Consider the following 11,529-nt stretch of genomic DNA (forward strand, 5'->3'; position numbering starts at 1 on the left):
GGTTTCACAGTCGTGGGTGGGTTGGCAGCAGTTGTGGTTGGTTTCACAGTCGTGGGTGGGTTGGCTGGAATCGTGGGTGGATTTCCTGGAGTTGTGGTTGGCTCCACAGTCGTAGGTGGGTTGGCAGCAGTTGTGGTTGGTTCCACAGTCGTGGGTGGGTTTGCAGGAGTTGTGGTTAGTTTCACAGTCGTGGGTGGGTTGGCAGCAGTTGTGGTTGGTACCACAGTCGTTGGTGGGTTGGCTGGAATCGTGGGTGGATTTCCTGGAGTTGTGGTTGGCTCCACAGTCGTGGTTGGGTTTGCAGGATTTGTGGTTGGTTTCACAGTCGTGGGTGGGTTGGCAGCAGTTGTGGTTGGCCTCACAGTTGTGGGTGGATTTGCTGGAGTTGTGGTATGTTCCACAGTTCTGGGTGGGTAGGCAGCTTTTGTGTTTGGCTCCACAGTTGTGGGTGGGTTGGCTGGAGTTGTGGTTGGCCTCACAGTTGTGGGTGGATTCGCTGGAGTTGAGGTGGGCTCCACAGTCGTGGGTGGGTCGGTTGGAGTTGTGGCGGGCTTCACAGTCGTGGGTTGTTTGGCTTGAGTTGTAATTGGCTCCACAGTCGTGTATGGATTGCCTTGAGTTGTGGTTGGATTCACAGTCGTGGGTGGGTTTAAAGGAGTTATGGTAGGCTCCACAGTCATGGGTGGGTTGGGTGGATTTGTGGTGGGCTTCACAGTCGTGGGTGGGTTGGCTCGAGTTGTGATTGGCTCCACAGTCGTGTATGGGTTGGCGGGAGTTGTGGTTGGCTCCACAGTCGTGGGTGAGTTCTCTGCAGTTGGGATTTGCTCCACAGTCGTGGGTGGGTTGGCAGGATTGATGGTTGGCTCCACAGTCATATTTGGATTGGCAGAAGTGGTCGGATCCAAAATCGTAGGTGCGTTGGCAGGAGTTGTGATTGGTTCCACAGTCGTGGTTGGGTTTGCAGCAGTGGTGGTTGGTTTCGCAGTCGTGGGTGGGTTGGCAGCAGTTGTGGTTGGCTTCACAGTCGTGGTTGGATTGGCTGAATCGGTTTCAGGTATCACAGTCGTTGGTGGGTTGGCAAGAGTCGTGGTTTTCTCTACAGTCGTGGCTGGATTAGAAGCAGTTGTGGTTGGCCTCACAGTTCTGGGTAGATTTGCTGGAGTTGAGGTAGGCTCCACAGTTGTGGGTGGATTAGCTGGATTGATGGTTGGCTCCACAGTCGTATTTGGATTGGCAGAAGTGGTCGGCTCGAAAATCGTAGATGGGTTGGCAGGAGTTGTGGTTGGCTCCACAGTCTCATTTGGATTGGCAGAAGTGCTGGGCTCACAAGTCGTAGGTTGGTCGGTACGAGTTGTCTTTGGCTCCACAGTCATAGGAGGGTTGGCCGGAGTTGTGCTGGGCTCCAAAGTCGTGGGTGGGTTGGCAAGAGTCGTGCTGGGCTCCACTGTCGTAGGTTGGTTGGTAGAAGTCGTTGTTGCCTCTACAGTCGTGGGTGAGTTGGTAGGAGTCGTTGTTGGCTCTACAGTCGTGGATGGGTCGACTGGAGTTGTGGTTGGCTCCACAGTCGTGGGTGGGTTGGTTCGGCTCGTGCTGGGCTCCACAGTCGTAGGTGGGTTGGCAGGAGTTGTGGTTGGCTCCACTGTCGTGGTTGAGTTGGTGAGAGTCGTGATATGCTTCACAGTCGTGGGTGAGTTGGCTGGAGTCGTGGTTGGCTTCACAGTTGTGGCTGAGTTGGGTGGAATCGTGGTTGGCTCTACAGTCGTGGGTGGGTTTGCAGCAGTTGTGGTTGACCTCACAGTTGCGGGTGGATTGCCTGGAGTGGTGGTATGCTCCACAGTTGTAGGTGGGCTGGCAGAAGTGGTGGTAGGCTCCACAGTCGTGGGTGGGTCGGGTGGAGTTGTGGTTGGCTCCACAGTTGCGGGTGGATTGGCTGCAGTTGTCGTATGCTCCACAGTTGTGGGTTGGTTGGCAGCTTTTGTGGTTGGCTCCACAGTTGTTGGTGGATTCTCTGGAGTTGAGGTGAGCTCCACAGTCGTGGGTAGGTCGGTTGGAGTTGTGGCGGGCTTCACAGTCGTGGGTGGGTTGGCTGGATTGATGGTTGGCTCCACAGTCATGGGTGGGTTGGCTGGAGTTGTGGTTGTCTTCACAGTCGTGGGTGAGTTGGCTGGAGGTGTGATAGGCTTCACAGTCATGGGTGGGTTGGCTGGATTGATGGTTGGCTCCACAGTCGTATTTGGATTGGCAGAAGTGGTCGGCTCCAAACTTGTAGGTGGGTTGGCAGGAGTTGTGGTTGGCTCCACCGTCGTGGTTGGGTTTGCAGGAGTTGTGGTTGGTTTCACAGTCGTGGGTGGGCTGGCAGCAGTTGTGTTTGGTACCACAGTCGTTGGTGTGTTGGCTGGAATCGTGGGTGGATTTCCTGGAGTTTTGGTTGGCTCCACAGTTGTGGGTGGGTTGGCAGGTGTTGTGGTTGGTTCCACTGTCGTAGGTGGGTTGGCAGCAGTTGTGGTTGGTTCCACAGTCGTGGGTGGGTTTGCAGGAGTTGTGGTTAGTTTCACAGTCGTGGGTGGGTTGGCAGCAGTTGTGGTTGGTACCACAGTCGTTGGTGGGTTGGCTGGAATCGTGGGTGGATTTCCTGGAGTTGTGGTTGGCTCCACAGTCGTGGTTGGGTTTGCAGGATTTGTGGTTGGTTTCACAGTCGTGGGTGGGTTGGCAGCAGTTGTGGTTGGTTTCACAGTCGTGGGTGGGTTGGCTGGAATCGTGGGTGGATTTCCTGGAGTTGTGGTTGGCTCCACAGTTGTGGGTGGGTTGGCAGGTGTTGTGGTTGGTTCCACAGTCGTAGGTGGGTTGGCAGCAGTTGTGGTTGGTTCCACAGTCGTGGGTGGGTTTGCAGGAGTTGTGGTTAGTTTCACAGTCGTGGGTGGGTTGGCAGCAGTTGTGGTTGGTACCACAGTCGTTGGTGGGTTGGCTGGAATCGTGGGTGGATTTCCTGGAGTTGTGGTTGGCTCCACAGTCGTGGTTGGGTTTGCAGGATTTGTGGTTGGTTTCACAGTCGTGGGTGGGTTGGCAGCAGTTGTGGTTGGTTTCACAGTCGTGGGTGGGTTGGCTGGAATCGTGGGTGGATTTCCTGGAGTTGTGGTTGGCTCCACAGTTGTGGGTGGGTTGGCAGGTGTTGTGGTTGGTTCCACAGTCGTAGGTGGGTTGGCAGCAGTTGTGGTTGGTTCCACAGTCGTGGGTGGGTTTGCAGGAGTTGTGGTTAGTTTCACAGTCGTGGGTGGGTTGGCAGCAGTTGTGGTTGGTACCACAGTCGTTGGTGGGTTGGCTGGAATCGTGGGTGGATTTCCTGGAGTTGTGGTTGGCTCCACAGTCGTGGTTGGGTTTGCAGGATTTGTGGTTGGTTTCACAGTCGTGGGTGGGTTGGCAGCAGTTGTGGTTGGTTTCACAGTCGTGGGTGGGTTGGCTGGAATCGTGGGTGGATTTCCTGGAGTTGTGGTTGGCTCCACAGTTGTGGGTGGGTTGGCAGGTGTTGTGGTTGGTTCCACAGTCGTAGGTGGGTTGGCATCAGTTGTGGTTGGCTCAACAGTTGTGGGTGGGTTGGCAGGAGTTGTGATTGGTTCCACAGTCGTAGGTGGGTTGGCAGCAGTTGTGGTTGGTTCCGCAGTCGTATGTGGATTGGCAGAAGTGCTGGGCTCAAAAGTCGTAGATTGGTTGGTACGAGTTGTCTTTGGCTCCACAGTCGTAGGAGGGTTGGCCGGAGTTGTGTTGGGCTCCACAGTCGTGGGTGAGTTGGCAAGAGTCGTGCTGGGCTCCAATGTCGTTGGTTGGTTGGTAGGAGTCGTTGTTGGCTCTACAGTCGTGGGAGGGTTGGCAGGAGTTGTGGTAGGCCCCACAGCCGTGGGAGGGTTGGCAGGAGTTGTGGTTGGCTCCACAGCCGTGGGAGGGTTGGCAGGAGTTGTGGTTGGCTCCACAGTCGTGGGAGGGTTGGCAGGAGTCGTGCTGGGCTCCACTGTCGTGGGTGAGTTGGTAGTAGTCGTTGTTGGCTCCACAGTCGTGGGAGGGTTGGCAGGAGTTGTGGTTGGCTCTACAGTCGTGGGAGGGTTGGCAGGAGTTGTGGTTGGCTCCACCGTCGTGGTTGGGTTTGCAGGAGTTGTGGTTGGTTTCACAGTCGTGGGTGGGCTGGCAGCAGTTGTGTTTGGTACCACAGTCGTTGGTGTGTTGGCTGGAATCGTGGGTGGATTTCCTGGAGTTGTGGTTGGCTCCACAGTTGTGGGTGGGTTGGCAGGTGTTGTGGTTGGTTCCACAGTCGTAGGTGGGTTGGCAGCAGTTGTGGTTGGTTCCACAGTCGTGGGTGGGTTTGCAGGAGTTGTGGTTAGTTTCACAGTCGTGGGTGGGTTGGCAGCAGTTGTGGTTGGTACCACAGTCGTTGGTGGGTTGGCTGGAATCGTGGGTGGATTTCCTGGAGTTGTGGTTGGCTCCACAGTCGTGGTTGGGTTTGCAGGATTTGTGGTTGGTTTCACAGTCGTGGGTGGGTTGGCAGCAGTTGTGGTTGGTTTCACAGTCGTGGGTGGGTTGGCTGGAATCGTGGGTGGATTTCCTGGAGTTGTGGTTGGCTCCACAGTTGTGGGTGGGTTGGCAGGTGTTGTGGTTGGTTCCACAGTCGTAGGTGGGTTGGCAGCAGTTGTGGTTGGTTCCACAGGCGTGGGTGGGTTTGCAGGAGTTGTGGTTAGTTTCACAGTCGTGGGTGGGTTGGCAGCAGTTGTGGTTGGTACCACAGTCGTTGGCGGGTTGGCTGGAATCGTGGGTGGATTTCCTGGAGTTGTGGTTGGCTCCACAGTTGTGGGTGGGTTGGCAGGTGTTGTGGTTGGTTCCACAGTCGTAGGTGGGTTGGCAGCAGTTGTGGTTGGTTCCACAGTCGTGGGTGGGTTTGCAGGAGTTGTGGTTAGTTTCACAGTCGTGGGTGGGTTGGCAGCAGTTGTGGTTGGTACCACAGTCGTTGGTGGGTTGGCTGGAATCGTGGGTGGATTTCCTCGAGTTGCGGTTGGCTCCACCGTCGTGGTTGGGTTTGCAGGATTTGTGGTTGGTTTCACAGTCGTGGGTGGGTTGGCAGCAGTTGTGGTTGGTTTCACAGTCGTGGGTGGGTTGGCTGGAATCGTGGGTGGATTTCCTGGAGTTGTGGTTGGCTCCACAGTTGTGGGTGGGTTGGCAGGTGTTGTGGTTGGTTCCACAGTCGTAGGTGGGTTGGCAGCAGTTGTGGTTTGCTCCACAGTTGTGGGTGGGTTGGCAGGAGTTGTGATTGGTTCCACAGTCGTAGGTGGGTTGGCAGCAGTTGTGGTTGGTTCCGCAGTCGTATGTGGATTGGCAGAAGTGCTGGGCTCAAAAGTCGTAGATTGGTTGGTACGAGTTGTCTTTGGCTCCACAGTCGTAGGAGGGTTGGCCGGAGTTGTCTTGGGCTCCACAGTCGTGGGTGAGTTGGCAGGAGTCGTTCTGTTTTCCACAGTCGTGGGTGGGTTGGCAAGAGTTGTGGTTGGCTCCACAGTTGTGGGTGAGTTGGCTGGAATCGTGGGTGGATTTCCTTGAGTTGTGGTTGGCTCCACAGTTGTAGGTTGGTTGACTGGAGTTGTGGTGGGCTCCAAAGTTGTTGATGATGATGTAAGGATCACTGCACGGTGAGGACAGAAAATAGCGTAATTCAAATCACAGTGAATTTTTCTCTTGATCTTTCGTTTCCTTAAAAAAAAAACATTTTAAAGGAACTGGAGTTCCAAACAGCGTTTTGCCATCCGTTTGTCACCTTCTTCAATACAACATTGCCGGGTTCTACTTTGCACTACATCTAGGTGTCCATGCTGCAATGCGAAGAATGCGGCCCCACACACAACGCATCTGAATAATATACATAACCGGCAAATATGAAAAAAAAAATATTTAGATATAAGACCAATGTTTTAATAGTTTAATGACCTCAAGCTGTTGCTTACAGTATGGAGGTACTGATAGTGGCGAATCTGTCAGGAGCTGTACCTACCAGTGGTGCCGTCAGGAGGCGCTGCAGTGGACAGGTAGATGCCGTGTGGCCCAGCCAGGCCATCCACCAGCACAGTCTTGGTCAGGTTGGACTTGGACAACCTGGAGGTGTGGACAGAACATCTTATGTCTTTCCTTGTTACAACACACACATACACATACATGTACATAATTATAGTCTATAGATAAGATTAAAATACTACATGATTATATACTGTAATACAAATGCTTATTTGCTTAATATACATGAATATATTAGTACATTATTATCATTGTTATTATTATCATTGGGTGGCTGACTACTCTCTCATCGCAGCCAGGGGCTGAATTGCGAGGAGCGCACAATTGGCGGGGCTAGATCGCAAGAGTCTGGAGCGGCTGCCATTCGGCGCTAACTCAGGTGACCTCAATACGACCATGCCCTCATAGGACTGTATGGTTATGAACCACTCACACCGGGATGGACCCCTACTCTTTTCGATAAGTGTGGTGGGTTCTTTAACGTGCCCGAGGTGTGGCTGTCCTCAAACACGGAACCTCCATTTCACGTCCTATCCAAGAGACGTCCCTAACTGAAGCTAGGTATCCATTTGCACCTGAATGAAATGAAGATAGTCGCGTAAAGATCCTTTCTCAAGGGCACTACATCGGGGCAAATCAGGGCTTCGAACCCGGGATCTCTCGGCTCTGGGCGAAACACCCTACCAATTGCCACATCAGCCCACCGTAACGCTGGATATGTGAATACAAGGCATATGTATTGATTTTACTTCTTTTTGATGTAGATTATCTAGATAGAATTTACCAGGGAATAAAAGTTGTCTTACAAGAATGTATATTCAGTAGATAAAGGAAGTTTCTCACTTTCCAATTTTTCCACGCCATCCTGAATCATACCAGGCAGACGACCAGTAGACGTAGCTATCATCAACCGCAACTCCAGTTACATACTTCCCGTCTTCATGCAGCACCTGTCGGGTGTCGTTGCCCAGCAGGTCTGAGCTGTAGATATACTCAACATCAGAGTAGTATAGCCGGTCCTCTAAATGGGAGGAACAAATGCACTAGTAGTGGTTTACACAAATATTCAGATGCTACGACTAAGTAAGAGTGCTGTATAAGAGTACAGAAGAAAAAGACACGCGCAATATCTTACACGTCCTGGTTACTAACAGGATAGGTTCCACTGGTGTTGCAACAATACTATGAATTGCTTAACCATTACATTTTTGTATTTACTTAACACATTAGCTTCCAAACCTGTTGTGCTTACTTGATCATTCATTTGTGTGCACATAATCACATGGCAAAATGTCCCTTACTAAGGTCTGTTTTCTCACCGTTTATGTCTATTGTAACTGCGGCGGGATTACTTATGCCCGTGATGATGGTGGTTTGGTCACTGCCGTCCATCGCAGCACGGTCAATTCTGACATTAACATCGTCCGCCCAATACAGCAGTCTGTGGAGAAGTGTCCCGCATACACAAACATTTAAGTTAAAGAAGAAAAAAATATTTCCATGAGTTATTTGAAGTTTATCATCATATTGTGCATCATTTTATTGATTATACAAAAAGATTCCTTACTAGAATTTACAAGATCCGTCTTCTGTACCTAGATTACTTATATGGCAACAAAAAAGTAAGTCAAAGGAGAGCCCATCGATTTGATTACTTATATGGCCCATCGATTTGAAAGGAACCTAAAATAATATTCCTCAATTTATCATGAAAATGCCATGATTAAGAAACAATGTGCTATTGCATTTCCCATAAAATAAGCAAATTAGGGTAGACTAAAAACACGCACCATTAGAGAGAGATACAAAATCAGAAAAAGCCACACAAGACCAGAGATGGACAAAACTAGACCAAATGTATGGGTCTGAAGATGAGGCCATTATCCACGACACGCTGCTTTTTTGGACCCGCAAAGTCCCGCTTTAGTACCCAACAAATGTGCAGGTAAATCCAGGAATATCCAAGAGTGATCACGCCCGTCCCGTCTATACACACCTGAACTCGGCAGATTTTAGAGGAGGGTGGGGGCCAGGAAGCTCCTAGAATAGAGTTTCCGTGCAGTGATGTTATCAGAGGAGCCAGAAAAGTAAAAGGTTTAACTGCAGTATCTAAATTAATACACACACACACACACACTCACAAACGCACACTCACAACACACACACACACACATACACAAACAACACACACACACACATACAAACAAACACACATACATGACCGTTTGTGATTGGGGTGGAAAGTACAAACCATAAAGACGTTAATGTCACTATAGCCGCAGTAGTGCAAAACGCCTGTTTATAGTAAAATTTTACTCACCCATTCCTGGGGTCCAGGACCATACCTACAGGCTCTCCGATGGCTGATGACGTCAGCAGTGTCCTGGCAGACGATCCATTCATCTTTGCAACAGATATAGTGTCGGCGTCATAGTCGGACCAGTAGATGTTCCCCCCAGCGTGGTCCAATGCCAGGCCCCAGGAACCTGCAGAAAACAGTGTCAGGTCGTTATCATGCATTTGTGTTCTATCAGAAACTGCATGCGTGGGCCACACCAATTTATTTTCTTAGTTAACGGACTCGCCACTTTTTTTTTGCTGAACTAAGGCCAAATCATCTTAATTTTATGGATGACGTCCTCTGAAGGCCCCAAAACTAATCCACGCAGGCGAAAAAAAAAGCAGCAAAAGAAATTAAAAAAAAAGTCTACTAAACCAAAGGACTACCAAGCTGGTCTTGTGAATTGAACCACAGAACAGTGTATCCAGCAAACAACAAGTCTTTATTTGTAGGAGGTACATGTAGATTGCCTGTTCATATTAGCAGACTCAGCTCAAGTGATCGATGTTTGATATATTGACAAGAACGATCAAAGATGTATATGGTATTTGGCTTCAAAGACTCTGGGTGATGTTCGGCTGTGATAAGAATTCTCATGAAGGACGTCATCCATAACATTAGGATGGTGTGGCCTGATATAAAAATTCGGCTAGATAGGCGAAAAATGACTGGTTTATGTCAGCAATATCATCCATGTTGTTTCGCCTGTGGCGTTGGTTTATAGGTTCTAAAACCATGAAAAATAAAGAAATTTCCCCACAAAATCTGCCGACAGGATGGTCTGCATGCATACATTTGGCGCACATCTTTGTTTATGCAATGATGAGTTGAGTATTAGCTCTTGCAGCAAGTATAAACAGGTTAGTGTTTTATTCTTTTGGCAAATTGGGGAATAAAGGGTATTATTATTTTGTTGTAAATTTAAAAGAACGTGTTTATGATTTGTATATTCTTGGAATGTGTGGTTTGGAATACTGAATGTAGAGAAGCAATATGATACAAACCCTACGGCAGGAACTTTGACCATTCAAGTTTCTCATCCAGAGAGGAGATTTTGTATAATTTCATCCACATTTTCCTATGGTTGCTTGCCACAGGTTCCAAGTAGAAAATATATGACTTGGAGTTGTGTATACTGTTCCACTTGTTGAACTTTAACATGTATATGCAATAAAGTGAGAAAATCGTGAGTTGACCACAACAGTATCGCAGTGAACAGAGATGTATTTCCCAATGAACACAATTTTGAAACAAGGTTAATCAAACATATGTTGCATGCGCAATTTATCCTGGCGTTATACGAGTATATGTGTATGCAGGTGTATTGGAGTATCTGGATAATAATCCAGCAGATGTGTTTTAAATCTGTCTTTACAATCTATAGTACTCCTTTTCCAGTATTGCAGTCTCCTTCTCCTACATAAAACAGGCCCGCAATAAGCCGGGTCCTCACATCTGCTCGGCGATCATCTGGACACTTCCTAACTTGTAAGACCGAGCATGTGGTATAACGTTTTACATGGACAGTTTCCAACTTGGAATCAGAAGAAGATAATGACGATTCATAACTCACTATTGCCACCGGTGTCTATGATGGTCTCCCTGCCACTTCCATCACGACGAGCCCGGTTGATGACGTAATCGCGATCATCTGACCAGTACACGTAGTCGGTGAGCGGGTCGTGGGCCAGGGCATTGGGGTTTCCCACCTCACCGAGGGGAAGAGTCACGGCCGATCCGGAAGTAACGTTAACTTGAAGAATGGTTCCTCCAATATAGTCAGCGACCAGGAGGAATGGCTCACTGATGTTATTGGAGCCGGGGTCTCCTAATGGGTAGAGGAAGTAAGACTATCGGATAATGCAAAAACAAATTCCAGACCAGTCGACATGTGTTTTAAATCAAAGGACATTGAACGATATCTACTGCCATTGTGAGATACTGTAGCAGAGTTGCAACCCATATGATCTCGGGCGCGACACAACCGCCATTTTCTGGTGTAACAGATATACCTGTTCTGATATCGATGTAACAGAGATACCTGTTCTGATGTAATATATATACCGGTTCTGATGTAACAGATATACCGGTTCTGATGTAATATATATACCGGTTCTGATGTAACAGATATACCGGTTCTGATGTAACAGATATATCGGTTCTGATGTAACAGATATACCGGTTCTGATGTAACAGATATATCGGTTCTGATGTAACAGATATACCGGTTCTGATGTAACAGATATACCGGTTCTGATGTAATATATATACCGGCACTAACGTAACAGATATATCGGTTCTGATGTAACAGATATACCGGTTCTGATGTAACAGATATATCGGTTCTGATGTAACAGATATACCGGTTCTGATGTAACAGATATATCGGTTCTGATGTAACAGATATACCGGTTCTGATGTAACAGATATACCGGTTCTGATGTAATATATATACCGGCACTAACGTAACAGATATACCGGTTCTGATGTAACAGATATACCGGTTCTGATGTAACAGATATACCGGTTCTGATGTAACAGATATATCGGTTCTGATGTAACAGATATACCGGTTCTGATGTAACAGATATATCGGTTCTGATGTAACAGATATACCGGTTCTGATGTAACAGATATACCGGTTCTGATGTAACAGATATACCGGCACTAACGTAACAGATATATCGGTTCTGATGTAACAGATATACCGGTTCTGATGAAACAGATATATCGGTTCTGATGTAACAGATATACCGGTTCTGATGTAACAGATATACCGGTTCTGATGTAACAGATATACCGGCACTAACGTAACAGATATATTGGTTCTGATGAAACAGATATATCGGTTCTGATGTAACAGATATACCGATTCTGATGTAACAGATATACCGGCACTAACGTAACAGATATATCGGTTCTGATGTAACAGATATACCGGTTCTGATGTAACAGATATACCGGTTCTGATGTAACAGATATACCGGCACTAACGTAACAGATATACCGGCACTAACGTAACAGATATATCGGTTCTGATGTAACAGATATATCGGTTCTGATGAAACAGATATACCGGCACTAACGTAACAGATATACCGGTTCTGATGTAACAGATATACCGATTCTGATGTAACAGATATACC

The 11,529-nt window shown here is 48.3% G+C and overlaps 1 protein-coding gene across 1 annotated transcript in view; it reads right to left on the bottom strand.

Moving 5' to 3' along the window:
* LOC136427092 (mucin-17-like) overlaps positions 1-10,211 on the bottom strand; it is a gene marked incomplete at its 5' end in the record, with an annotated part of 31,171 nt that extends 20,960 nt beyond the window's left edge. The window contains 11 exons of the mRNA XM_066415810.1: positions 147-1,039; positions 1,328-2,749; positions 2,910-2,986; positions 3,264-4,216; positions 4,338-4,570; positions 5,257-5,656; positions 6,023-6,123; positions 6,919-7,063; positions 7,362-7,483; positions 8,363-8,528; positions 9,957-10,211. Coding sequence (XP_066271907.1) covers positions 147-1,039; positions 1,328-2,749; positions 2,910-2,986; positions 3,264-4,216; positions 4,338-4,570; positions 5,257-5,656; positions 6,023-6,123; positions 6,919-7,063; positions 7,362-7,483; positions 8,363-8,528; positions 9,957-10,211 — 4,767 coding nt within the window. The remainder of the gene's footprint in view (positions 1-146; positions 1,040-1,327; positions 2,750-2,909; positions 2,987-3,263; positions 4,217-4,337; positions 4,571-5,256; positions 5,657-6,022; positions 6,124-6,918; positions 7,064-7,361; positions 7,484-8,362; positions 8,529-9,956) is intronic.
* Positions 10,212-11,529: the final 1,318 nt, after the last annotated feature.

This window comes from Branchiostoma lanceolatum, chromosome 2 (assembly GCF_035083965.1).
Source record: "Branchiostoma lanceolatum isolate klBraLanc5 chromosome 2, klBraLanc5.hap2, whole genome shotgun sequence".
Taxonomy (NCBI): domain Eukaryota; kingdom Metazoa; phylum Chordata; class Leptocardii; order Amphioxiformes; family Branchiostomatidae; genus Branchiostoma; species Branchiostoma lanceolatum.